Genomic DNA, 27,487 nt, shown 5'->3' on the forward strand with positions numbered 1-27,487 from the left:
AAAAAAAAGTTCTACACATACAGGTATTGACTAATTTGATTAACTTGATTTTCAATTTTTGTTTATGTTGCCTGATTTCAGCTTTCTGTTCAATCTTGTACTTTAATCTGATGAGTTGTAGATGCAGTGCCCTTCTCTTATTTTGTAGTAGATCGATGTACCAATCATCTCTTTGATTTGAATGTCTGTCACTTATGTCCTTCTGTCCTATAACGACAGCACTGCTCATGTGGATGTATGGGGGTGTAATACTAGAAGTTGTGGATGGTTTGGGAGGGGGTAGAGTTGAAAACTAGGTCAATTACCAGCTGATTTTTGACATGTTACGATGGATAGCTTCAGAGGGAAAACAGAGGTCATCATTCAAGATGATCAGGGGTGTGTTTCACAAAGAACTTAAGTTGAACTTAACAATTATGGAAAGCCGTTAGTATCTATGAAAATATTTTGCAAATTAGTTATTTTAAAAGACATAAGATGTTGATTCAAATCATTCATATTTTCTATTATCAAGGAGATTTCATGTTCTTGATGTGGAATTTATAAAAAAAGTCTAAACTACTTAATTTTTCGCTTTTGAATATATTTTATTTAAGGCTACAAATGGCTCTCCATAATTTTTAAGTCCAACTTAGAGTTAAGTTCGACTCAGGATCTTTGTGAAACACCCCCCTGTACATGTAGATCACACCTAATTACTGAGCATCGTTGCGCTGATAACTTCAATTCACACAACTCACACGCCCAAGAAATTGTTTACCAGTGGAAAGAGAGAGGGAGTTCATATGCAACAGAGGTTATTGGCCTAAACAGTGGTATAGAAATTATGTGTATATTTTCCTTAGGAACTCTTTTGATAGTATACAGTGAATGAAACCATAATTATGTACCGGTAGGTGCTTTCTTTCTTCATTTTAAAAACATTAAAAGGGACAAATTCTGCATTAAATCATCAATGCTTTCTCACCATTTTCATTTAATTGTTCAAATACACAATTCTGTTTTACCTAAAAATTGTTTTGGTACTTTTTCTTTTATGAATAATTAGTACATTTCCTAATTGTATTTTTTATTCTTTTCAAAATGTTCTCCCAGAGCTATTTGGGAGCTTTCTAGGGGTAAATTATTTTTCTGATGAGGTGATCTCTCAAACCTGGACAAAGATTGTATGATTGTGATCTAAAGTTGGTTCACATTTTAGGGATTCACTATTTAACCTGTAACTGTGACCATTCCTTTATTTACTATACACATACTGTACATGTACATGTATAACAAATGTTTAAATGCTTAATGATAGATTATGTTCCTATAAACATTTTCAAAATGAGATACATACAGTGTATGTACAGGCATCGCGACTGAAATATCAACAAAAGATCGTAATTAGCGGATATTGACAATATTGGGTAACAGACTTGCTAGCATATATATCAGGGCCCAATACATAAAACTTACCATTGATGGCAAATTTGCCATCTTTATAAACTACCATGGCAACATCATTCTACAGTCAATCAAATATAGTTTTCCATGGAAGTTACCAATAATGGCAAAGCTACATCAATGGTAAATGTTATGCAGCAGGCCCTGGTGAATGCATACATGTACATTTCATCCAAGCAATATGACAAACATTTTTCTGTCATGCTCTTACTCATAACCACTCAGAATTAAGTAAAAAAATACTTTGTGGTCAAGTCTTGTGGCACCACCTTCGGTAGCATGGCTCATGATTTTAATACAGACTATGGATCTCTGAGATTGACTTACCGGATGGGTGGCATCGTGGACCAACTCGCCGTTGACCGCCAGGATGACATCGCCCTCCTCCACGAGACCACTCTGGGAGGCGGCCTGACCAGCAAAGAGCTTCTTGATGCTGATGAGGCACTTTCTAGGGTCGGTGTGGGTGCCCTTGCCCCCCATCACGCTGAAGCCTAGCCCCTGAGAGCCCTTGTTGAGTTGCACTTCGAAGGTGTTCTCTGTAAAGAGGAAATATCATGGTGATTATAATAATATGACTTAACACTTGTATATCGCTCAACATAATTTATGTATTATTTCTAACTTCTAAGCGCTTTACATAAATATGATACACAAAACTTAGACAAATTACAAGTCTAGGTCTTTATTCAGTGTTTAATATTAACCCTGTACTTGTGTGCCACAATGTATGGAATTTGGAGACCATTCAATGGAATGTCTCTTCTCCATTCAATTCATTAAAAAAATTCTTGATATACGACTACTGAAAATGGGTAGTACATGTGTGTAAAGCACAACAGAACAAAGGTCATACAAGGAGATACAAACCTCACATGTACATGTATGTCATACAAGATACATGGCATTGGTCTTTCCGTCATGGGGGGAATTATTGTTAGTTTTGGCAACAAAATTTCCATCTTTAATTCATTTGAATTAAAATATAAATATTAAATAACTGCTATCAAAATGTCATTCAAATCAGTTGAGGATAGTTCAGTACATCAACAGCAGGACATAAACATATATATGTATATATGGGTGAAAATGTAAAGAAATGTAGCTGCAGTTATGTAGAGGTATTTATTTGTAAAGGTTAAAGAGGCATTCATGCTTAAATTCTCAGTAGCAAATTTACATATTTTGGTTAAATTTGCCGTGAGATTAGGAGCACATGCCCCCTCTAGACACATATTCCTTTGTTTGCTGTATTACATCAGTTCACTTAGACAGGTCATATATACATTAAGGTAAGAAAAGAAAATAGATAGAAAGATACATGTACATCCTAGGTTGTATCAGCTAAGATCAGTATATGGTACATGATTGAATAACCAAAATATCAACCCATGATATTCTAAAAATATTCTTCATAGACACTCTTTAGTGGTTACCATAGAAAGTGTGAAATTTTCACAGGATATTATTTATATTATATTTTCCAATTTTGTGTTCCCATGGTCCCTTTTAAAGTTAAACGGACTAATGTCAGCAGTATTTCACCACTACAAGTCCCACCGCAGCACTAATATCCTTTGGCAAGACATTGATCTACATTTGCCACTCTCCACCCAGGTGTTAAATGATTACCCGGTAGGATGCGAAAGCTAATGTGGTTAGATTAGCAAGTGTGCGCTTGTAAAAAAGACGCCTGGCTGGATGCTCCCCAGGGAGTGGAGAATGTGCATACATTGTGTGCGGGTAAGCCTGAATCCTATGACTGGGATAATAATATTTATATCTATAAAGCCTTTGAGAGTGCCTTTGGTCCTGAAAAGCGCTATATAAGAACTAGCTATTATTATTATTATTATTACAAAGAAAAAGGACAAAATATGGAGATTTAGCGAAAAATTTGCCCTCACCTGGGGTAACATAAGGAAGGTTTGGCATGTCAATCTCACTCATGTATCCTGTAGACATCATTGTCTGTGAGAGCATTGTCTGTGTCAGAGTGAGGGCACCCACACTGCTCAAGGTGGAGTTAGGTGACATTGCCTCCTCATCCTGGATGGGGCTGGTGAGTGAGATCTGGCTGGCCTGGGATGGTGTCAGGGATGACGAGCGGGAGGAGAGCGGTGGGGACATGGTTGGTAGGGATGGAGAGGCATCTTGGAAGCTTTCTGATATGGGTTCAGGGCTGGCAGGAGACTTCATGGCTACTCGCCGCGATACAAAGTTAGGATCTTTGGGGGTGCTCTCTGCTGGTAGCTTTGACTTGACCAGCCTGTGGTCTTCCTCGTCTGACCAATGTCCTGCAATATCATTATCGCTGAATAACATTGATCCAGACTCTTCGCTGCCTGATTCTTCCGAGGACTCGGACAGATGCGATGTTGGTGATTTTCGGCTGGATCGAGGCGAGGATTCTGTTCTTCCAAACTGTGTGCTCTCTGTTGGAGCCGGAGAATGACTGCTTGCGATGCTCACCCACGACTTCCGCTTCGCGCTCTTACGCATTCCTGTCAGGTGGGCAGTGGGTGTCAACGTGTCTGCCTCGCGAGTGCTCAATGTCGGCGATGCAATTTCTGCCAAGTAATCATCCACCTCGTCCGAATAGCCATCCGAAGCGTAGGGCGATTCGGTGACAGAGCCGGGAGACTCCGGATGAACGCTCTCGTCCACCGGTACATCAGGCATTTCATTCTCACTAGCAAACTCATCGTCCGTCAATGGTGGAGTGCAGAAGTCTTCGTCATGCAGTGCCTCGATGGTGGGTGTCGTCGCATGAGAAGCAAAGGAAGGCATCATGAGGCTGTTGCCATCGTCAGACTCGGTGTGCTCCGAGTGTATCCCGAGGGACGCTGCCGAGGACGATCTCCGCAGAGAATGGATGCTGCCATCTAGGTCATGATGGAATATGACACCAAGGCTGTTCTTGCGCTGTGCAGGGAACATGGGAGATCCCATTCTGTGTATGTCTGTAGGGGACAGAGCCACGTCATCTGAGGAGGGACTTACCGGCGGCTCTGTGTCATCTATATCTGGATCAACTGCAAAACCATGAAGGGAATCAAAGAATACCAGGTTAGTTTCAACAAGAATAGATCATTCTACAATAACTGCATCTACTAATATGTTATAATGCCTTTACATATAGGAGCTAACATTATTAAGTGTAAAGGAAACTCATTTTATATTCAAACATATGGCTAGGTTAGTAAGATTCATGCCCACTACAAAATTTAATGGCCTACGGCTCACCAGAGCACTGGTATGGGTTCATACCATAGTGTAGAATATTTAGATCAATGAACGATTGGGTGCATTGGGTGCATTACCTGTAAGAAAAAAAAATCTATAATAATTATTTATCTACATCACCATGCAAGCCGACGCTTACATGTACAAGCAGCATCTAATTATTTGCTGTTGTGTATAATATCATTTATAAAACAATACCAGGTATGAAATTTTTTCATGTTTTAGAATTAGTAAAGAAAAAATGAAAGAACTTTGGATTTGCTTAATTAGCAATTTGTCAGCACCATTTAACTAGTCTCGTTATTTACTAATAACTGGTTATTTCTACTCTATGTAAACTTCTACTTTGTCAGTTACTATATTTAAAAACTTCTACTCAAAAAGTTTGTAAGTTACTTCATCTAAAAACACAGTTAAAACTTATTACAATAAGTTATTTTACAGCAGAACCAGACATATATACTATCCATGCAAAATGTAGGAAATAAGTCTAAATGGAAAGAGAAGACATAAACAAGTATTCTAGGTCATTCCACATATGAAAGAGTTCAACTAGAGGAAAGGAATGAGAATATATGTCAAGGGTAAAAGATATCATTATACACCAAGTGAACATACACCGAGAATAATTCTCCATGAAAAAGGTTTCCTACTCCCTCTACCAAAGATAGAAATACAAGGAAAACTAAAGCTACAAAAAGAAGACATAACCCTCATGTATTACACCAAAGAACCACTAAGATATCTTACAATAAGACCCACTGCAGCAAAGAAAAGAGAAGAGTAATGGATGTCACTTATGCTTATTTGTATAATTACGTAACATGCAAATCCCTGACTAGTCGCCAAGCATAGAGACCCTTTCAACTTTTAACCCACATATCATTGCCTTCAGCTATTTAAATGTTAAGTAGTTGTATTTTGCTGCAACATATAACTTTTTGGGCCAGGTTGCTGCTTAATCAAAGTAGGTCTAGCAATTACCATTTTGGTTCCAAGTTTAAAAAATTTTACAATCACATGCAGATTCAATCCCTCCATGTATTCAAACTAACACAAATTATCTGAGAACTGGGTATCTAACACAATTGCCAGTGGGGAATAAAGAAAGTTATTATACACTAAACGTTTTCAATGTTATTGATATTCTAGAGATTTAAAAAAAAAAGACTGTATAATTTGTTACAATACTTCTACTAGAGGTAATAACAAATAAAACAGAGAGAAAAAAAAAATAGAAAGCTAAATCAAACAGGGCATCTAGGGAAAATATAAGTTTTCAAATTAAAAACAGGTTACAGAGAGATTTTTACATTCTACCTCAAATTGAGTTTTCTACATTACCACCTTTCTTGGAACAAGAATACAAAGCCATGCAAAGAAGTTCCACACTTGCTACAGCTTACAGCTTCACAGCAGGAAAAACACCGAAATATAAAAAGGAATCTTTGAATTTACTTTGCTCTTTCTTTGTAGGATCACCTTTAATCTCAGGAGGCAACATGGCCCCCATAGAGGGCGCCGTTGCATGTTGCTCCTTGACCTGCATACGTGCTACAGGTTCCTCGATGGTCATCGGGTCACTCTTGCTGACCGCCACATCATCGTCATCATCGTCCCATCCTGTTTCGTATTCTTCATCCGCAGTGCCCAGGTCAAGGTCTTCATTTTCGGTAGCAAAGTCGGTTTCTGGGTTTTCATCGGCCGAAGCTGGATGAATGTCTGTGTGGATGATTGTGTGAAATCACCAAAATAATCTTCATGAAAAATGTAATTCCTTTACAGGAAATCATCATTTTAGCTGAAAAATCACCCAGCACAATATCCTAAAAGATTCATGGTAACGAGGTGGAAAAGAATTTATGTGACACAAAATGTTGTCCAATTAAACATGTCCCATCAGCAATTTCTACAGAGAATATATTGTAAAGCTTTTCGATCAGCTGGGAAAGTGTTATTTCCTTAATCTGGCTGGTCTATTTGCCAAATACATGAAAGATTCACAGATTTAAGTTACAGTAACAGTCCATGTCATACATGTATTTCATGTCAAGTATAATTGAGATGCCACCTAAATTAATTGGTACTTTGTTGAATGAAATGACAAAAAACAAATAAACAAAATCTTTACCTGGTGCACCTGTGTTCTGGTTGGTACTGGTATCCACCTGCACCCCTCCACCACTACCACCTCCATTACCCCCTTGCTGCTGGTGCAGGGGCTGCTGGAAGTGGACAGGTGTGGGAGGGAGAGCGCTGGTGGCTGCAGGAGGAATGCCGCGTTCAATGACCAGCGTACTCACATCCTTGGCCCGGCGGAGGATCTCTACCGCCTGCTTGTGAGTTACCTGGGTCAGGGTTGACCTGTTGACCTCCAGTAGCCGGTCACCTGATTAGGTTTAGTAAAAAAAACAGCAGTTTAGTTTGAGTTTTCAACTCAGCTGTGCTCCAAACGATTACACTGGAAATAAGTGCTAAATTTTTACTTGTACTTTTGAGATTTATAACATACATACATGTACAACTTTACTTGAATTCCTTTGAATACATAGTCGCAGATGTGTGCATGTGTGTTTGTACTTGACTGTTTATAAGATTTCAACACAACGTTGCAATTTTGTTAGATAGTCCAAGCAATTTGGTAAAACATGAGAACTCTTCCTTAATTTAAATCAACTATGCATATATAATCTTGAGTACAGTGACTCTGTCAATCAAATATAATCAGGAGTGAAAACAACAGAGTAATGAATATATATGGCCAAACCTGAGTGGATAGTATAATAATAATAATAATATTCCGCTTTTAAATAGCGCTTAATACAAATGTCTCTAAGTGCTTTACAGATATACTATTACCCCAGGTCATTGGATTCAATACTTATCCGCACACACTGTGTGCACATTTTCCACTCCCTGGGGAGCATTCCAGCCAGTCGTCATTTTACAAGCGCCACTTGCTAATCCAACCACATTAACTTTTGCATCCTACAGGGTACCCATTTAACACCTGGATGGAGAGTAGCAAATGTAGATCAATGTTTTGATAAAGGACATTAGAGCCACGGTGACATACATGTTTCCACTCGACCATGACACCTACGTATTTACCTTTCAATTCTATATCTTAAATGAACAATTCTTTTTTTCACTCACCAGACTTGATACGGCCATCTTGATCAGCCGCTCCTCCTGGTACCATGGTCTTAATGTAGATACCTCCATGCTTTACACTCGTGTTAACACCACCCTGTAATTCAATAAGAAGTCACGGAGGTCAAAGTTCACAGAGTAGTGTTGTGAATCTATTTTACTTTCTCTTCATTCGTTACCAAACTCTTCAAGATACTTTGAATTTAAGCATGACAAAAAGTAATTGCCTTGATTAAAATCACAAACACTTGCCATTCATGCTCACACTAACACATGTTAGTACACTAATAACAATCAAAATCTTGACTTACGATATCCAGACACCCTATAGTAAAGTACACAACGCAACAAGCTTTTGATACAGTTACACCCACTGTTTATAACTACAAACCGCCAAGCACCAGTTACCAAAGCTCAAATATGACATAAATGTTGTTGACATCGAACTTGTGATTTAAGCCACAGTTTCACAGTTCTTTCCTGACAATTCATCTGAGGTTTACAGACAGAAAATTCCATGTGAGATAAGGTCTATGACTCTCATCATTATTTCTCCCTTACCGTAACACTGATGCCCAAAGAGCCATTAGCTTTCTTCAGCTGAACAGTATACTTGTCTCCCGGTAGTAGATCGAGTCCCTCGCTAGCCTCCTGCACTTCTTCATCTAGATTACCCTCCTGCTCTGCCTCGGTATCATCGACCTCCGTCTCCTTGGCTGCTGATGCTGTACCCGATGTCAGCTTCTCACTCAATGGCGACATCGCTGTCACGGTCGATGGCGTCGCGGTTACGGGAGGGGATTCGATACCAGCGCTGATTTTGCGAAAGTTGAGTTTTGGTTTGTTCTTCTTCTCGTCCATGTCGCCAAAGAGGTCCTCCATGTCAGAGCTCTCAGGGGTCGTGACCTTTGAGTCATCATCGTCGTCGTCGTGTTCCAGGTCGTCCCAGTCGTCCTCAGAATGGTTGTCGAGGATGCCGGTACTTATTGGTTCATCCTTGACAGACTGCCTGGAGTGGATATCCTATAGTAATGAAGAAATAAAGTTTATGATTAACATGAATATCTTTGATGTAGGACTTTTGACAGCCTACTGGAAATGAAAGTGAAAAAATGAAAATGCATAACTAAAAAAAAATTGTTATCAACCTTGATTTTAAATTTCTTTCTAATTTTAACTGTATCATTCTGACACTGAAGATCTAGGGAGAACATCCCCCATATACCTTGAACAGGGCATCTCTTAAGACTATTAAATACCCCTTTCTTGATCACACTTATAACTTCGAGTAAAATAATTGAAGGAAAAATCGTTGACTTGAAACCTATTATATCCAAATCAAGATCAAATCTAACTAAAAGGTCTTCTAACCCCTTTTATAATTCTAGAGAGTAATTTACAGCTACTTTCGGGTAAAGATATTTCATGTGATAACAACTGAAACTGAATTTGTTATTGATACAAAGTTTTATGAAACAAGGCCCTCCTGATTTGCAAATAAATGTAAGCCAGGTAATCTTGTGCATTGTGATATTAGATCTGAAAATTGTTTCACTTTACCGTTAAACACACATTCACTAAACAAGATTTAAAAGCAGCCAATAACTTACAGCACTAGAATATTCTTTTATTAAAAAATATGTAAATGGCTTACTTATTTTTATAGTGAAACTGTAACACAACACAAAGAACAGGTTAGGTAGCAGATGAAAACATATACATGTATCTAAGAAAAAGTGCATCATACAATATATTTGAGTAGTAGCAACTGATCTCAGGGGTGATAGTGAGCACTACAAAAGTGAGCACATTTTTTTTTTTTTGATCCTCAAAAAAAATTTCAATTTGCACCCCCCCCCCCCTTGAGCGCCAGGGGGGGGGGGGCCCAACCTCCAAAAAAGGTAAAAATCACGTGATTTTACATGATTTTTTTCTCAAGGGGGGGGGGCCCGGGCCCCCCGGGCCCCCCCCCTGGATCCGCCACTGATTGGTGTGTACTGTAAGGTTCTGAAATCATCAAAATGATAAGAAATTTGGCCCAGTCTTGGCAAAGTTGCAAGCACTGAACACAGAAAGATGTACCAGTATATGGGACTACCGACACGTGCACGACACAAGCACGATATCTATCAGGTCCAAATAGATATAATAATTTACCAAATATATCAATTAGTAGGCGGTTTCTCAGCAAAATTTGTATCATTACGTATTAGTCAAAACATATTCTTTCACATGATGGTAATAAGAGCTTCCATTTCATTTTTTGAGAGGGGGGCGTTTCCAAAACTGGTCTTTACCTTTAATGGTCTACAACTGACATGTCCATTTAGTTAAATGCAGGCTCAATTTACCTCTCATATCAGCAATCTTGTATTCAATCTTTTGCTTAATTTTTTAGAAAATTAATAAAAGCTTTACATCTAATAAATTTAAAACAGAGAAACAAATAAGTTATACATTTTTCATGTTTACTGCCAATGTCAACACCAAAGACATAACTAAAATCTGCATATATATATTGTGGACTCCTTAATCCTATAGTCAATATAATCAGTCAGTTCTTTCCATATAAAGGAGCAACCATTTCACACTCACAAAATATATGTTTCAAGATCTCGGGGGACTTTTTACAAAAATAACACATTGGAGAATCACTCCTTCCGATTTTGAATAAAAATGCATTTAAGGCTACAGCACTGTGAAATAACCTGAAATAAAAGGATCTTAGTTGAGTTTTAATAGTACAATTATAATTATTTTTGTGTATCCTTAACCACTCGACTTCGTTTCTATCAGAACCAAACCAAGACTCCCATTTCATTTCAATCTTGTGTTCAGAGGAAATGTTTCTTTTACGTAATAAATAATACATGCATACTGTATCTAGGCCCTTTCAATTTGCTCACCAGCTCGGAGACAATTTTCTGAAAAATATCCTCCTCCACATCTGGAGGTTTCAAAAACCAATCCAAATACAATCGCATTCATTACAGATCACACTTTCAACGATATTTCAAAGGAATATCAAATTCAATTACACGATCTTCAAATGTCTTCACCAGATTAGAGCCTCTATATACATAAATGATTGATATTAACGATACCTCTTTCATACCATGCATGATAATAGCAGTAAGGTCTGTGTCTTAAGCTCACTTTTTTGTTCCACCATATGCAATCCTGCATATGATATCTATTGAGATTTAATTCTGTTAACATTACAGATTTATAATCATACCTCACTTTCAGAGTTTCTATTAACTGACAATTTCTTAACTTATTCAAAAGACGTTGGGGTGCATCTGATTTCCATAATACAAATGGGTCATCATTAAACATTCAAAGCATTTCTAGCTCTATACTTGTCCAAGTATTCTCATACTTAATATCTAAAAGCTGCTTCACCCAAACCATTTTTTGAAATTTTGCAAATGTTTAAGGATCTACCATTTTAAGACCTCCCTATTCATAAAAGTTACACATTGAAGCCCTTTCAACCCGATCATTTCCATTATTCCATATAAATTTGTAAAAAATATTATCCAACTTTTTGAAAAAGGAAATGGGTACATTAATACATAAAACGGAAAACAAATATAAAAGTTGGGGCAATAAGAGAGATTTAACTACTGTTATTTTTTTGATCAGAGATAGATTCCTCTGCCTCCAACAATTTGTAACTACAGTAGTTCAATCTTTTTTAACCTTAAAGGAAAATTAAGTTCATACAAACATCTAGTTTGCAAGGAAAAAGTTGCTCCTAGTGATTTAAATTCCTTTTTTCTCCAGCTCGGCCCTTCCCCATGAAACAGGGTTATCTGCCTGTCTTTCAAACTTCCGATATGAATTGCTTTAGACTTTGACATATTTATTCAACATCCTGAGAAGCTATGAAAATAGTTCAACAGTTCAAATAAGTTAACAAAAGAGTCTGTTTCACCGTTTTAAAAAAGAAGATAGTATCATCAGCGAATAAACTAATTTTCTTTTCTATATTGTTTATTTTAACATCCTTAACGTCTGGATTATCGAGGATAGCTACAGCTAACACTTCAATGGCCAAAACAAACAAGTAAGGTGAAATAGGATACCCTTGAAACATGCCTCTGGACACGGAGAAGGGTTTCGTTAAAAAACATTGTTATGAACATAGCTAATTCTTTCATTATAAAAGGTTTTCATGAAATTTATAAAATCATAACTGAGATTATAATGTTTCAGTGATTCAAATAAATATCCATGCACGATCCTATCAAAAGCCTTTTTAAAATCTAACAGAACAATTGATCCAGGCACATCAAGCAAATTAGTGTATTTGATCACATCTATAGTTGTACAAATATTTGCACTGATATTGCGACCCCTTAAAGATAAAGACCAGTTATGGTCATGCGATTGCATTGTGAAAGAAACGTTGTGGAATCGATCAGAAAAGGTTGATCATTTAGCATATAAGTATTGGTGTGTACGGCATGCAAGGTTCTGGAATCATCAAAATGATAAGAAATTTGGCCCAGTCTTGGTAAAGTTACAAGCACTGTACACAGACTACGCGACACGTGTGTGACACGTGCGCGATATCTATCAGGTCCAAATAGATATAATAATTTACCAAATATATCAATTAGTAGGCGGTTTCTCAGCAAAATTTGTATCATCACGTATTAGTCAAAACATATCCTTTCACATGATTGGTAATAAGAGCTTCCATTTCATTTTTTGAGAGGGGGGCGTTTCCAAAACTGGTCTTTACCTTTAAGAATCCTTGTTGATCAAAATAAATCAAAGCATTCATGACTTTTTTCAATCTATGACTCATCAATTTATAATCTACATTTAGTAATGAAATTGGTTTATAATTTTTACATCCAATCAAGCCTGAGTCAAACTGTTTAACCGATGGTTGAACGACCGCATTCATCAAAACCGTTTAGCATTTTTCTCTCTGTTTCACCGTTATTTGTATACATTTTGGAATGTGCCAATAGCCGATAATAAAGATAATCAAAGAAACCACAGTGTAATATTACACCAGGCAGCTGGGCGCCAGCTGTCTGGCAGCAGTAATCTCTATGAATGAATTTGTAACCAACCATGCCCCCCTTCTAATAATCTCACCCTCTCTCAATATTAACATCAATCCCTTGACGACTCGCCCCTCCCCCCCAAAAAAAATAATAATAATAATAATGTATATATATATATATATATATATATATACAATAAAATACAAAAATAATGATAACAATAATAATTGAATATTTTGAAATATTCATCAACAAAATCAAGAATGTCTTGGGCATATTGTGAGTTGTTTTTTTATCATTCTTCAATTCAGCCGGCAATAACACAGCCACCCTTTCTATCTCACTTGTCTTACTTCTTCACTCTCTATGGTCCATGCATGCTCTCTCTGTCACACACACACACAATTCACCTCAAACATTGGCGTTACGAGCTACAGCACTATTACAAATACGCATATTTCATAACGGTTAAACAAAACCAGCCATATTAAGTTAACGGTTAAACGTGAGCACAAAAAAATGTAATAACTCAGGCTTACATCCAATAGATCTTTATCTCCCTTCGTTAGAAAAGTTATTACTCCCTATTTTGGTGACTGACTTAATAAACCATTGCAAAAAGAAAAATTATAAGATTCAATGAGCATTTTGACTATATCATTAAAAAACGAAACATAAAATTCACTTGGAAGACCATCCAACCCGGGGGCTTTATTTGCTGGAATTGACTTCAAAGTTGACCAAAGCTCAGATTTTGTAATTAGGCCATTCAACTTTTCCGCTTCACTATCCGATAAGTAAATGGCTTACTTCTGTAGTTATCCTCGAAACGTCTTCGCTCCTCTCAGTAATCCTCCCTCTATCATCCTCCTCCTCATCATCCACGACTCCTTTCCTCTTCACAATCTTTGGTTTCTCCACGGTGAGATACCTTCTGTGTTTCCCTTCTCCTGACCCGTTCCTCTCCTGGTCTGAGTTCAGGCTGTAGTTGGACCCGAAGCTCTCCGGGCGTCGCCGTGGCTTGGTCGGTGGGAACTGATTGTTGCGCAGCTTGGGGGAGCTGTCACTTGCTGAGGACTCTACGGGGAGATCCTGGATGTTTTCTAGAGAGCCTTGGGATTGGTGGTTAGGTGCGAGGGGCGTTGGATGGGCTTTAGCAGGGTGGTGTACATTGGCATATACAACCTCTGTGCTCGGGGTGGATGAGACTTTAGAATTCAAGCCTGCAAAAATACAGCAGTAATTCACAATCCATCAATTACCACAAAGTTTATATGTATCATAAGAAACCTTTTTTCATTACTTGCACTAATATAGACTATGGCATTGAAAGAATTAATCCTGGGAGACAATGCAATACAAGGTTACCATTCAATATCATGACTACTTCTAATGTCTATTTTCCAATTGCAATAAACAAGTTTGTTGATAAAGATACAACATATTGCTGCATTGGTTTGACCCTCCTTTTCCACATGTGATTCATCTACATGTATGTTTCATCTAATACATCACAACATACAGTGATTACTAATAGAATGACAAACTTTACACTAGTACATTGTACATATCAAATCAAATGTTTCTAATGTAGGCAACATTTAATCGATTTGAAAGTTTTTAGTTTCATGTGATAAATGTAAAGACATTGTAATGACAAAATAATGTAATGAAATTAATGAAAGATATAATGGTTTTGTTCAAATTATTATAATTTTATCCTGATATGTTTTATTACCTCATATTTGGATTTTTTATTCTGTTCTTTACTCATTATTTCCTAGGATGCAGCCTGTGGGGGTGACATGTTTTCGAGTAAAAGCAATTTCAATTGCTTTTGTCACCCCTGACCAGCAGATTGCATCCTTCTCTCTCTCTCCTATCCACCTTCCTAATACTGTTTGCATGTATTATGAAATCTCTATGTATTATCTGATTGTTATACTCACTGTATGTTTTCTGATTGGTCAAATAAATAATAATAATAGTAATAGTAATAATACCCGACTTAGGTTGAGAAACAATCAGCTGAACGACCTCCGGTGCATTCTTGATGATATCCACGGCAACGCGATGCCCCACCCCCTCCAGACTCTGTCCGTTGATGGAGATGATCCTGTCTCCGACATGAAGCCTGCCATCTCTGTGGGCGGGGCCATGAGGCTCGATGGAACGAACAAAGATGCCCAGGTCTAAGCTCCGGGAGTTTTCCCCTCCAACGATGGTAAGGCCTGGTGAGAAGAAGGATTTAGTGATTAAATGTGGTGTTATTCATGTATGGAAGAACATATACAAAGAAACAAATGTCAGGGAGAAATAAAAACTGATGGCTTTAACCTGTAACACCATTTTCTCATACACTCACCTTCTAAGCATCATAGAAAGAATAAATTAATTTATAATAAAGTCAAACCTACTGTAGTGACCACCTGTCTACAAAGACCATATCTTTTGTTTCCCTTGAAAATGGTTTCTCATTGAAACATGTACTAAAGGAACCTAAAAGAACACTTTTTGTGTTTCCCTTGGGCGGTCGCTATAGATGGGTTTGACTGTGATTAAAGTTTAATCTAGAAAAAAAAGAGTCAACTTTCTTTGATGATGTTAACCATAACCTCAAGTATATGAATACTGGCCAAAATAGAACACTGTTCTTTATTTTAAATGACCATCTTTGTTAAACCTGATTCATGAGCTTTGAGAGGTATCATCGAGGGCATATAACTTGGTATGAAAAGCTAGAAAAATAATGTGCTTAAATAAACCTTCAGAGGAAATTTATATTTTGAAGAGGAGGCTTCAATTATTCTTTTTGACACACAACATTTTCTATTCTGAGTAGGAATTCTATATTAACTAAAAGGTTTCATTTCAAAACACCTCCTTCTTACAGACAAAATAGATGTATCTGTAGACACAACGTTCTTTAGATATTTTTTACAGCTAATCAGCTGTATGGATACTTACCAAGTCCTTTTTGTTGGCTCTTCTTGAGGGTAACTATGACAATATCCCTCTCAGGATGCTCTGAAGGGGGCAGATCTTCCAGACGCTCCCTCAGGGATTCACTGATGGACTCATCTTGGTCCAAAGACTTACGAGACTGGGCCCGACTGTTGTTGTGGATGCTTGTACCTGAAAACAAGTGAATGTGCAAGTTTGCTCAGGATAGCAGAGGACATACCGGTAGGTCAACTTCGATTTATTTGATTATGCACAGATTTAATGAACAGGGAAAAGGAACAATCCTGTTCGCGACATTGATGCAAATGTACCCAAAAAGCATAATAATATTAATAATATTCCGTGTTTATATAGCGATCAATACATAGATCCAACGATGTGCCTAAGCGCTTTACAGATATATTATTACCCCGGTAATCGGATTCAGGCTTACCCGCACACAATGTATGCACGTTTTCCACTCCCTGGGGAGCATTCCAGCATGGAAGATGGTGCAGCCTATTTGGGCTGAATAATATTGCAGTGTACAAAGAAGTGAAGGAATATGTAGGAAACATTTCTTGGGATTTGCACAGAATTAAAAAATGATTTCATTTAAAAAACATGACATACAGGAGGGGGGGGAAGGAAGTACATTAGTAAACATATGCACTAACTAATCCAGAAAGGACAACAGTGTTCAACACAAGAACAATAACAGTGGCTGAATTAAAGCACAATTTTGCATCCAAGTGAGATAGGTGTAACACATGTTATGCAAGCTAGCAAAGGTAAATCTTTACTTCTTTTTTTTCTTTTATGAAGAAAGTGACTTTGATTACAACAATCTATTTCTGGCATTGAGAAGATCTTTTCTTTCACTGTTTTGAATCCTTATACATGCAAAACTGAAGAAAGAGATAATTACCTAGGACGTATGGTTTCTCTGACTCTCTAGATCCAATCTCTGCATATCCGCTCTCTTCACCTCTCGTCTTAGGTGCCCTGCTAAAATTAAATCAAAACATTAAAGATTATTTAAACATAAAGTAAATGTTAAAGATAAACTCCAGTTCTGGTAAAAAAAGGAAAATTAATTCTCACAGAATCAAACAAAACTTACACTGAATGTTCAAGATTACAAATAAATGACATGTGCCGAACAATTTTGGAAGAAAATGTATACTGGCTGAGTAATGAGCATAGAAAGACAAGGAAATCAAGGTAGTACTAGCCCCGACACCATGTGTGTTGTCCCATATATAGCTTTCTGTGTACAGTGCTTGTTACTTTACCAAGACTCGGTCAAATTTATTATGATTTTGATGACTCCAGAACCTTGCAGTGCACCCCAATACTTACATGCTACATGATCAACAGTTTCTGATCCTTTCCACACCTTTTCTTTCAGAATGCAATCGCATTACCAATACTAAAGTTTATCTTTAACATGGATTTCACAACTATTCAAAAAGTTTTCAAAGAACAGCTACATGTAACTTTGATTTCTATATGATCATACACTTTACGCCAAGACATTTCTCAGCAAAGCTTCCTTAAGTATCTACTAATCGAGAGCCTTTTCTTTTCTCCATACATTGTATAAACTTTGGTCTCACAGCAAATCTGAACAGACAACTAGATTAGATGGGGGATGAAAATCACATTTACTTTACCAGAGATAAAGATATTTGTTAGTGCTTATTTCATGATCATCAAGAAAAAAAAATACAACTGTATAAACATACTTAACCTCAGGAGCCAAAATACCAACATACGTACATGTAAGTACAAACATTACCTTCTCTTTTGCTTGCTCTTCTCTCTGTTTTCTTTGATGCTCGCTATAGTGGCATAAGGAGGGTCATCTTCAATCTCTTGCAACTCCTGCCTTGACCTCCCTTGCGACCTTGGCTGACCCCTGCTGACCTCCTCGTACCCGTTCTCGACGTAACCATTGCCATCGTACTCATCTTGCTGACGCTCGAGGAGCACATGCTGCGGATTGACATTTGACCTTGACCCCGTTGTCCCATTTCTGTACGGCTGATTCACTGGTTTTGATCTTTGTTGTCTGCTGCCCTCCGTTACTGGAGTGGAGTGAGGTCGTCTCTCAGGGCTCTGTTCATTTACAACAAACACAGAAGTGATTGAATGAGGACATAAAAACCCAAGCATAAATATGTTTCTGCTTTTTATTTGCTGAAAAGTATGTATTTGTATGTACTTTCCTGTAGGGAACATCATTCCCCCGCAATCTATGAAACAATTAAAGCAGAGATAATCATTCCCAAATCCTGTAATCAGACTGGTTTCAAATCCTTTCAGTCCTTAGCCCCACGTCTCTGGAACAAACTCCCCTCATTCTTAAGAAACAGTACTTCACTAGATTTCTTCAAAAAACAACTGAAAACTTACCTGTACAACTCCTCTTAAATTGTTGAAAGTCTAAGAGAGCAGCACCTTGTATCCTTTGGAAAAGGCGCTATATAAATCAAATTATTATTACTATTATTATTATCATAATCAGAATGTGACTTTATGTACCTTGATCTGAGGAGGTTGTCTCCCAATCCTGATTTCCTCGTAACCTGAAGTTGACCTCTTGACTTCGGGCATCCCATGATGCCTCATGCTATCAATGGTGTACGAGGAAGCACCAAGTTCACTGGGAACCGATCCCATCATGCTCTGCTCGGCGTCGCTGTAATCAAACTCATCGTTCGGCTCGTAATGATTGGCGTAGCGTAGTGACCCGCTCGCTAGGCTATAGGACTCTCCTTCTATGCCATAATCTACAGAATTGATAATAATTTCAAATTGGTTGCACTATAACAAATCTGTCAAACCACTGTAGAAAAAATTTCAGGTAATGTGGGGGAAAGGCATTGGAAATGCATGTAGGCTGGAAAAAACTTCAAAGCTTATCAAGATATGTACACAAAATTGATCATCTAATTGGACTAGACTGTAATAGTCCATTTAATAATATCACTTAAATTTCCAGTGCATTCGACAAGTATGAAAAAGCTTTAAATTCTCTTCCTATTATGATATCAATTTGGTACAAATACCATCAGACATAACTTTAAACATTTCTGACTTGCAGAAAAAGAAAACTTAAATTAAGTTTCTTTTCATGACCGTGAATGAATACTGGTCCCCTTCTTTGTTTCCACTATAAAAAATCTTTTAAACTACCGTAGAATAAACTCGGGTAATGTGGGGGGGGGAAGCATTGGAAATGCATGTAGGTTGGAAAAACCTTCAAAGGTTTTCAAGATGCATACACAAATTGTTTATCTAATTGGTCTACACTGTAAATAACCCATTAATAATATCACTTAAATTTCCAGTGTATTTGAGAGGTATGAAAAAGCTTTAAATTATCTTCCTATTATGATATCAATTTGGTACAAAAAGTACAGACAAACACATCTTCAAATAGTTTTGACTTGCAGAAAAAGAAAACTTGAATTAAATTTCTTTTCATGACCATGAATGAATACTGATCTCCTTCTATGTACTCAAACTTTAAAATAAACCTTTCTTCCTTTCAGAAAAAAAAGTTATCAAAAGAATAAATGAAAAACACGATCGCGCTACGGGTTTGCGAACATATTTCATGATGCTATAAACCACTCACCGTTCTGAAATTGATGAGCAATATTAGTTTTAGTTCTCACAGCCATGTGGAATCTATGCTGTGATTTGCAGAGCTGTACCAAATAGCGACCCCTGTGAAAAATAACATGAAAATAGTTACCAATACATAGAAAATGTACTGGTCATTGTTTTAAATATTTGGTTTAGTTATTGAGCAGGAAGTTAATGTTATGTAATAAATGTTCTTTTTAGTACAAAAATGAATGATACATTTCCTCTATTGAGAGAGCAAGAAAGGCATTAAGTCTGATGCATATATTCAACAATCTGCTTCATAAGTTTATCTACTTCTCATTCATAACTAGATTTTATGTTCACGTTTATTTTTGTTTATGTTGCCCATTATTGTAAACATGATATTAATAGTCTTTGGACTAGATCCATGTATCATACTTTAAATGTTTCTGGCTCTCATCAGACAATACTTTCTTTATTAAGTGTTTAATATTGTATCATTGTTTCTGAATTTCAAGAATTCTTGTCAGCCTGACAGACCTCAGGCAGTAAGATTGGGAATGATTAAATCTTGTACCAAGGTAATTAGTACAGGTGCCCAGCAGGGATGTGTTTTATCTCCCGCCCTTTTCTCCCTGTATACTAGTAAAATTATCAGTGACAATGAAAATTGTAATATCATAAAATATGCTGATGATATGGTAATCACTGGACATCTTACTGATGAGAATGTAAATGACTATGTCACAACGGTGAATGCTTTCATTGAGTGGTGTGATGCGCACTACCTCCACTTAAACGTATCTAAAACAAAGGAAATGGTGTTTGACTTTCGGAAAAAATCAAATAAACACGATCCGTTATTTCTTCATAATAAGGAGGTTGAACAGGTGAAGGAGTACAAGTACCTGGGAAGCATAGTTACCAACACTTTAGACTGGACTAAAAACACACAAACATTGTGTAAGAAGGGAAACCAAAGACTCTACTTTCTGAGAATGATGAAAAATATTCACGTTGACAGAACAATTCTGGTTTTGTTCTATCAGTCACTAATACAAAGCATTTTAACATACAACGTGATTTGCTTTTACGGAAATGGGACCCAGAAAAACCGGACTCGCTTAGACCGGGTGCGGCGAGCGGCACAGAGAGTGATAGGGCATGATTTGGCTGATATAAACTGTTTGTTCGAACAGAGACTCATGTCCAAAACAAACAAAATCATGAAAGATCAAAGTCACCCTCTCAACACCCAGTATTCTTTCAACCGTTCTGGAATTCGATTAAACGTCCCACGCACAAACCGAGCACGCTTCCGCCAATCCTTCGTACCAAACTCTATCCACATGTTCAACCAATTCGTTAAGAGATAATAATAATAATAATTATAATATTAATAATAATAATAATAATAATAATAATAATATTAATAATAATAACAATAGCAATAATGATTATAATTATTTGAATTTATAAACTGTTATCATAAAGCTATTTCAAAGATATTTCTAATCATCTAATCAAGTTTAACAATTTTGGATGGCTTAAACAATTTTGTATTATTTATGTGAAATGACGAGATCTTTTCTGTTCTGAAATTGCTTGCTTAATTGTTAATATGTTCATATTATTGTACTCTGTTTCTCGTATCATTGTAATGCTGGTGGAAAGCATATTTCCACATTGTGGACGAATAAACTCAAATCAATCAAATCAAAAGCCTAGTTATTTCTGGCTTTAAGGATATCATTCTTATTCAAAAGAAGGGTACCCCTTTTCATTCCGGGGAGACATTTTGGAACAATGATAGCATGTGATGTAGAAATTCCAAAACTGTTTACATAAATCGTAACTGTACTTACTTCTTGTAGCTTTCTGTGAAGTGAACAAACTTCATCCCAGTGGCATCGAAAGGTTCTACTATAAACTTTCTCCGCTGTGAAACAAAAAGAAAAATCAATTACGATGTGAGCATTGAAGTACATTTCCATAGATGTTATACAAACTGTTTTCTTTTTTTTTCTTTGCAATGAAAATAAATTATTGTGTTTAATTTAATTTTTCTAGGTTAACATTATTTGACAATTCACAATATAGCTTTAATTTGCCATTTTCTTTGTAACAAATAAATATGAACACTTTAATGAAGATGCACAAAGTATTTGTGACGAGTGGTGCACAAACCAATCATTGATGATGACATAATACAGTACTTTTCCATTATTAACAAATTCCTCCTATTGTTTATTTTTTACTTTCATTACATCGCTACCTTCATTTCAAATTATTTAAGAGAAAATAGAAAATAACTCCTTATACGTGATTTTTATCCATTTTATGTTAGCATCATAGTGAAAGTACGCGAGGAGATAATACTGGAAAATTACTTTGAGTTCTAAATGTGTTCCAATAATCAATCCATACTTACATCAAAAGCAATCTTCTTAGTCTTGTTCCAAGGATGAGCGTGGACTTGTTTGCGAGCTTTGCCCCCCTTCTCATAGACAATGATACCACGGGTACACACCCCAAGCCACACCCCTCGTGTGCTCTCCTTCTTGTTGTGGGTCACTCGATGGAAGTGGATTCCATACTCCGGTAATTTTCTTGCTTCCTATATCAAAGATAAAACAAAGAAGTTGATTTTTTAGCATTAGTTTGACCGATTTAAACTTCAACTGCATTTCAATTTTTAAATTCATTCTACACCATTCTCATACAACAGACCAAGATGTGACAGGAACACGATCCAGAAATTTCTTTGCTTCCAAGAATTAATACTTTTTGTGAATTTCAAAATGTAAAGAGAGAAGGAATGGCATAATATTAATGGAGGTTTAAATTTGCAACTTGTTCCTATTCCTTTCCTTCCAACATAGAAAATTATATTCTATGGAAGTATGAACGTATTATTTTCAAATTTATCATCTGAACTTCAGTGATGGTGCACAGGTATGCAAAATCTTTAATGTCTAAATTTGAAAGAAGTCATTCTAGTTTATGATGAAAATACTCAAAGGGCAAAAGATGACTTGGTACTTGGGTGAGTAATCCCTTTGGCAGCTCACTCTGGAAGCTGCACTGGGATGGTAGGTCAGGCATGTAACTGCAAGGAGTGCCATGAAGTGCAGAAATGGTGTGTGGACACAAATACATCGTATAATACACATAATAACTGAATGCTTCTATAAGGCCTAAAATAAAAACTTGTTGTATAGCCCTTTGGGTACCAAAACATGGGTCGGTCGGTCAGAAAAGTTTTTTTTTTTTCAACTTTTTTTTTGTCGACCTCTTTGGGCTGACATTTTTTCAGATTTGATTTTGTTTCCCTTTTTCCCAACCTCTTTTGGCTGATATTTCTCAGTTTTTAATGCTTTAATACACGTGTTTCAGCGTCATCATTCCAATGATATCTTTTTCACCTCATAATTATCTATGGTTTGCACGAGTGAGAATTTTGGAATAATTTGATTTTATGCATTTATATCCCATTTAAACAAACAAAATACATATTTTTGTATTTTAAAAAAATCTAAAAAACATTTTTTTTTTTTAAATGCCGACCGCAGATTTTCAGATTTATGGGTCGGTCGCAAAGGACAATACAACAAGTTTTTATTTTAGGCCTAACAGATGACTATCATTTGTCAGTACGTGTACATACCATCAAAAAGTCGAATTCAGCTTCCACATCTGACATCCCTTTCTGAGCTTCATGCATAGGGGGCAATCGAGCTCTTATATTCGCCACACCAATCGACTCTATCATGCCAGCTGCGACGTAGTGCTCAGGTAAAAAGTAGTTCCGGGAGGTGCTGTCGTCGTGATCTCCCATTTCTGCTTGAAGCGCTAGGGCAGCGAGCTGTAAAGCGGCTCTATCATCACATTTGGTTCTCTCCTCTAGGATATCTCTACGCAACTGCAAGTAGTACTGATGCCTTGTGAGTTGATCCCTGCAAAGTCAATAACAGAACAAGAATTTCATGATACACTTACAGATTTACGGTGTACTCTCATGCAAAATAAGAAAAGGAACTGAAATCCTGTTGACATCTTACTTTTGTTTTGTTGTTTTAGGTATGAAAACAGTGCTCTCTGTTCATTCCAGCTTCAATAGATGCATGCAAACAAATCTAGTACAGGTACATAACATGCATACATGTATGGCACAAAATTATAATGTACTAACTTTTGTTGGCTGTCTAAAATAAGGCTTAAACAGCAGTGTACACCCCTTCTCATCCATATAGACACAAGCTAATTCTACTTACAATGTTGATCAATAATGCACATGTCTTCTCTAAAGACGAAAAAATCCAGAAGTGTTGTGTTTATTAGAAGTAAGGAAAACTACATGGACATTTCAGCAAGCCTGTGCCCAACTTCAAGAAAATATATTTACTTCCTCATTCCATCACTAAACAATAGCCCCACAGAAGGATTAGAGAACTGGTTAGACTTTTATTGTCAACTGTGAGTGTTTATTTTGGAATCATGAAAGAGAGCATCCTTATGAGTTTTGTGATGAAAAGCCAGGGGACTTATGGCTGTAATGTAATTCATAATTTGGTATAACTCATAAACATCATACTTGTTACCTGAAAAATATATAACATACGAAAGTCATGTACATGTACATCACATGTCAAAATACAGCTGTATTTAAACTGCGATCATAAGTGAAATTAATTGGCACCATAGAGTGTACATGGGGCATTCAACAATCATTCCTATAATCTACAAACACCACTCATGGCAAAAATCAAATGCTGCTACTTGGCTCTTTCATGACATAAAATTTACTTAGAGTGAAAGCCTTGAGTTGAATGGTATAAGATAATGCCTTTCTGAGTCATATTATAGTAATAATGACTGCTATGAGATACATACCTGTAGATGTTTTTATACGCTCAAGGGGAGGTTACATGATCGTGCTATCCCCACGAGGCACGCCTGGGTGGGTGGTGCGCCGAGGGGCCATGGCAGGATCTGAGCGAGTTCCCTTGACCATATAAAACCAGCCAGGCCTCTCAAAGCAGTCGATATCTCTATACTATGCCTATACCTAGTCTTAATAGGGTGTCTGATCGCGCACCACTCGAGTTTGTGTGCTAAAATCTTTCCCATTGAGATTGCACGCATAGGCCTATACGTAAAATGCCAAAACCAGTCAATAGTGTTTTGAAAAGTGACCTAGGGCTTTTTTCAAAAGACTATTGACCGGTTTTGGCATTTTACGGGAATGGCTAAAATCACGACTCCAATTTCGACCAATCAGATGGCTGGATTTCTAAAGTGAGGTAACTAAAAGGTTACAGTACCTCTTACAGAGAAATAGTTCAAGTTACCACCACAAAAACGACACCACAATAAAAAATTATTAAAAATAGTTTCTTCAATTTTTCCTTGAATTCTATTTCTTTTTAGAAACAAATCTAAAATTGTAATTCAATTAACTCTAATTTCTTAGACTTAGCATTCTTACCTCAGCAAGCTCACATTCTCCACATAGTACTTGACCCGGAAGAACACTGTGAACTTCTCCTTTGACCCAACCTTCTTTGACCTCTTCTTGGCCTCTTCACGCCACGTCTCTGGTCCCACCTTATAGAGTTTGGTGTCGGGGTCTATGAAGAGATATTCACCCTCTGATGTCAAGGAAGAAAAACATTGTAAAATTGAAGAGTACATTTAGCATTTCAGACCCAATTATTTGAGCACTACAAACAGAAAGATACTTGAAACCTGTTTTTATTACCCACAAATGAACTGTGGTATGACAAATTTTGGTAACCAAAATTGCTTAAAATTTGTTTTAAAGGAAATTACATGGAATTATCTGAGCAATTTCATTTCTGGCAGCCAAACTGGCAACAAACTATTGTAAAGAAAACAAGAAAATACACTTGTACAAGGAATCACCTATATGATAACATTTCTAGGAGGAAAAACATTTTGTTATTTGTCTATTTTTCAGCACAACAGTCTTAATGCAGAATTAAGCTTTTCTCCTGCATTAAAAAAAAAATAGTTTAGTATAATCTTCTAAAATGCAAAGTTATACTGGAAGTGATTTCTATGAGATTTAATATGTTTAGACATAATTCCTGATGAACACTTACTATATCCATTCCTAGAGTATACATGATTGCTCTTGAGTAAGCTTTCCATTAATCTTCACATTCAAACCTTGAACTAATCAATAAGTTGATCATAAAAAGGTGTCCAAATTTAGTCTATACTACATGCATATGTGGATTATCAGAGAACAACCTACCTTTGATATAGGCAATCCCAAAGTAGGACCTTTCATTGAGACCCAGGTGAGATGCAATCAGGTCAAACAGCTCTTGACCAGAGGTCCCAAGGTCACACAAAAGGTCAAGTCTGCGGCCGTTTAGCATGACCGCTGTAACCCTTTTCTTCTCCGGTGGAATCTTACCAGCTTTGCTCTTTTTAGGAAGAAAAATAGAAAAAGGGCAAAATTTGTAAATTATTGATCAGGTAGTGCATCTGTTACACACAATGGAGACATATAATTTCACACATTTTATCTAAAAGATAATATAAGATAACATCTTCATCATCATCATGCAAATCAACCATTAGTGTAATGGATGGCAAAGAAGGAAAATCTATCAGAGAGAGCAATATTTTGAAGTGAAATTTGCAGAAAATCACACAAAGTCTTCTGGTACACCGCTCCCCTTTTACACATACAAGGTAAAACTAAAAAGCAAAACATATTTTGTCAAAAACTTGAAGCTTTCCCTCCACTCAGTTTCCCTCATCTTAAAATATTGTTTTGTTATTTTTAGACTAACAGAAATTAAAGGGGATACAGGTGTACATACAAAAACGGGGCACATCATAGCACTACATCATAATCTAACACGTTCAACATAAATTCTTCCCACATGTGGCTATATCGTAACTGGTCTTGGCCTAGATCTATCAAAGTATCTTCAAAATTGTATTTAAAGGCCGTCTGTCTAGTTTAGCTAGGAGGGATTAGACCACCCAGGGTGCTCACTGACAGGTGGTTATCTCATCAACTCAGCTCTCAATTACCAGAAGAAAAAGAGGATCATGGGGGACCAAATGGTCACCAATTAGGCATTGATTTACTATATAGAGGGAGCAAGTAGCTACAAGTAGTACAGTGGGGCTTTAATGCTTACCAAGAACGAGATGGGCATGGTGATGGATTCGTTTGGTTCGCCGCTCATCACCACAAACTCTGGCCCAAAAAATTTCTGAAAGATAAGCGTGAAGCAAACATAGGATTAATATATGATTATTTGGATAATCATATCGATAACATATTTATAATTAAGCCTCATTCCAATATGGCGCAGTAAACCGATGCGCCATTTGTATGTGGTGACGTAAGTGAAATACGCTTCATATATTTGTATCTTCTTTTAACACAGATATATTGTGCGCCTAGACCCTTCGTTGAACGCAGTTGGAATTCAATAGCACATTGCATAAAGAAACGCTGTGGTTTACCAATTCATATCTTAACAAGCCTTTAGGTTTATGGTGAGTTTAATGGTTGACAGTTGAAAATGAAGTACGTAAAATTTCCACAAATGTTTCCTTATAGCAAACAGCAATACAATTTGCAATACAGTGTAGTCAGAAGCTGATTTTACAATAATTGAACAAGGGTTATTATCTTTCTAGACTAACTGCATGAAGACTATTCCCCATGTTTAATGAAACTTTCTATGAAACACCTCTTACTTTTAATTTCTTTCTGGAAGGCAAGGTGTTCCTCTTGTGTTCGTTGCTAGAGGGCGCTGCCTGCAGCCTGCGCTCTAACGAAGGATCCCTATTGGAAACCCCATCGTACTGATCGGCCCTCTGTTGGTGGACGTTGGGTACGCACCGGCTCTGGCGCTGAGAAGAGGAGGCCTGTGGACCTTGACCGAAGGGGAATGACCCTACCGAGGAGTACTGAGAATACTGGTCTGGGTGATAGCTCCCTGGTAAATCAAAACAATTTTCATTTTTAATAGTGGTCCATACAAATACGGGCCCAT

General features: G+C 36.9%; 1 protein-coding gene across 4 annotated transcripts in view; it reads right to left on the reverse strand.

The window, feature by feature from the left end:
* Positions 1–27,487, reverse strand: part of LOC582167 (tyrosine-protein phosphatase non-receptor type 13) — a 66,261-nt gene that overhangs the window by 27,952 nt on the left and 10,822 nt on the right. For 2 of the 4 annotated variants that reach the window (XM_030979247.1, XM_030979244.1), the window contains exons 8-27: positions 27,189–27,430; positions 26,621–26,695; positions 25,717–25,891; positions 24,925–25,087; positions 23,104–23,392; positions 21,868–22,053; positions 21,302–21,375; positions 19,462–19,553; positions 18,363–18,610; positions 17,617–17,936; positions 16,744–16,823; positions 15,840–16,007; positions 14,876–15,103; positions 13,683–14,095; positions 8,407–8,868; positions 7,849–7,942; positions 6,824–7,081; positions 6,151–6,414; positions 3,354–4,481; positions 1,774–1,985 (exon numbers count right to left, since the gene is read on the reverse strand). In XM_030979247.1, coding sequence (XP_030835107.1) covers positions 1,774–1,985; positions 3,354–4,481; positions 6,151–6,414; positions 6,824–7,081; positions 7,849–7,942; positions 8,407–8,868; positions 13,683–14,095; positions 14,876–15,103; positions 15,840–16,007; positions 16,744–16,823; positions 17,617–17,936; positions 18,363–18,610; positions 19,462–19,553; positions 21,302–21,375; positions 21,868–22,053; positions 23,104–23,392; positions 24,925–25,087; positions 25,717–25,891; positions 26,621–26,695; positions 27,189–27,430 — 5,171 coding nt within the window. The remainder of the gene's footprint in view (positions 1–1,773; positions 1,986–3,353; positions 4,482–6,150; positions 6,415–6,823; positions 7,082–7,848; positions 7,943–8,406; positions 8,869–13,682; positions 14,096–14,875; positions 15,104–15,839; positions 16,008–16,743; positions 16,824–17,616; positions 17,937–18,362; positions 18,611–19,461; positions 19,554–21,301; positions 21,376–21,867; positions 22,054–23,103; positions 23,393–24,924; positions 25,088–25,716; positions 25,892–26,620; positions 26,696–27,188; positions 27,431–27,487) is intronic. The other 2 variants (XM_030979245.1, XM_030979246.1) reach the window with 2 other exon arrangements.

The sequence above is a fragment of the Strongylocentrotus purpuratus genome, unplaced genomic scaffold (assembly GCF_000002235.5).
Source record: "Strongylocentrotus purpuratus isolate Spur 01 unplaced genomic scaffold, Spur_5.0 spur5_scaffold_10, whole genome shotgun sequence".
Lineage (NCBI taxonomy): Eukaryota > Metazoa > Echinodermata > Echinoidea > Camarodonta > Strongylocentrotidae > Strongylocentrotus > Strongylocentrotus purpuratus.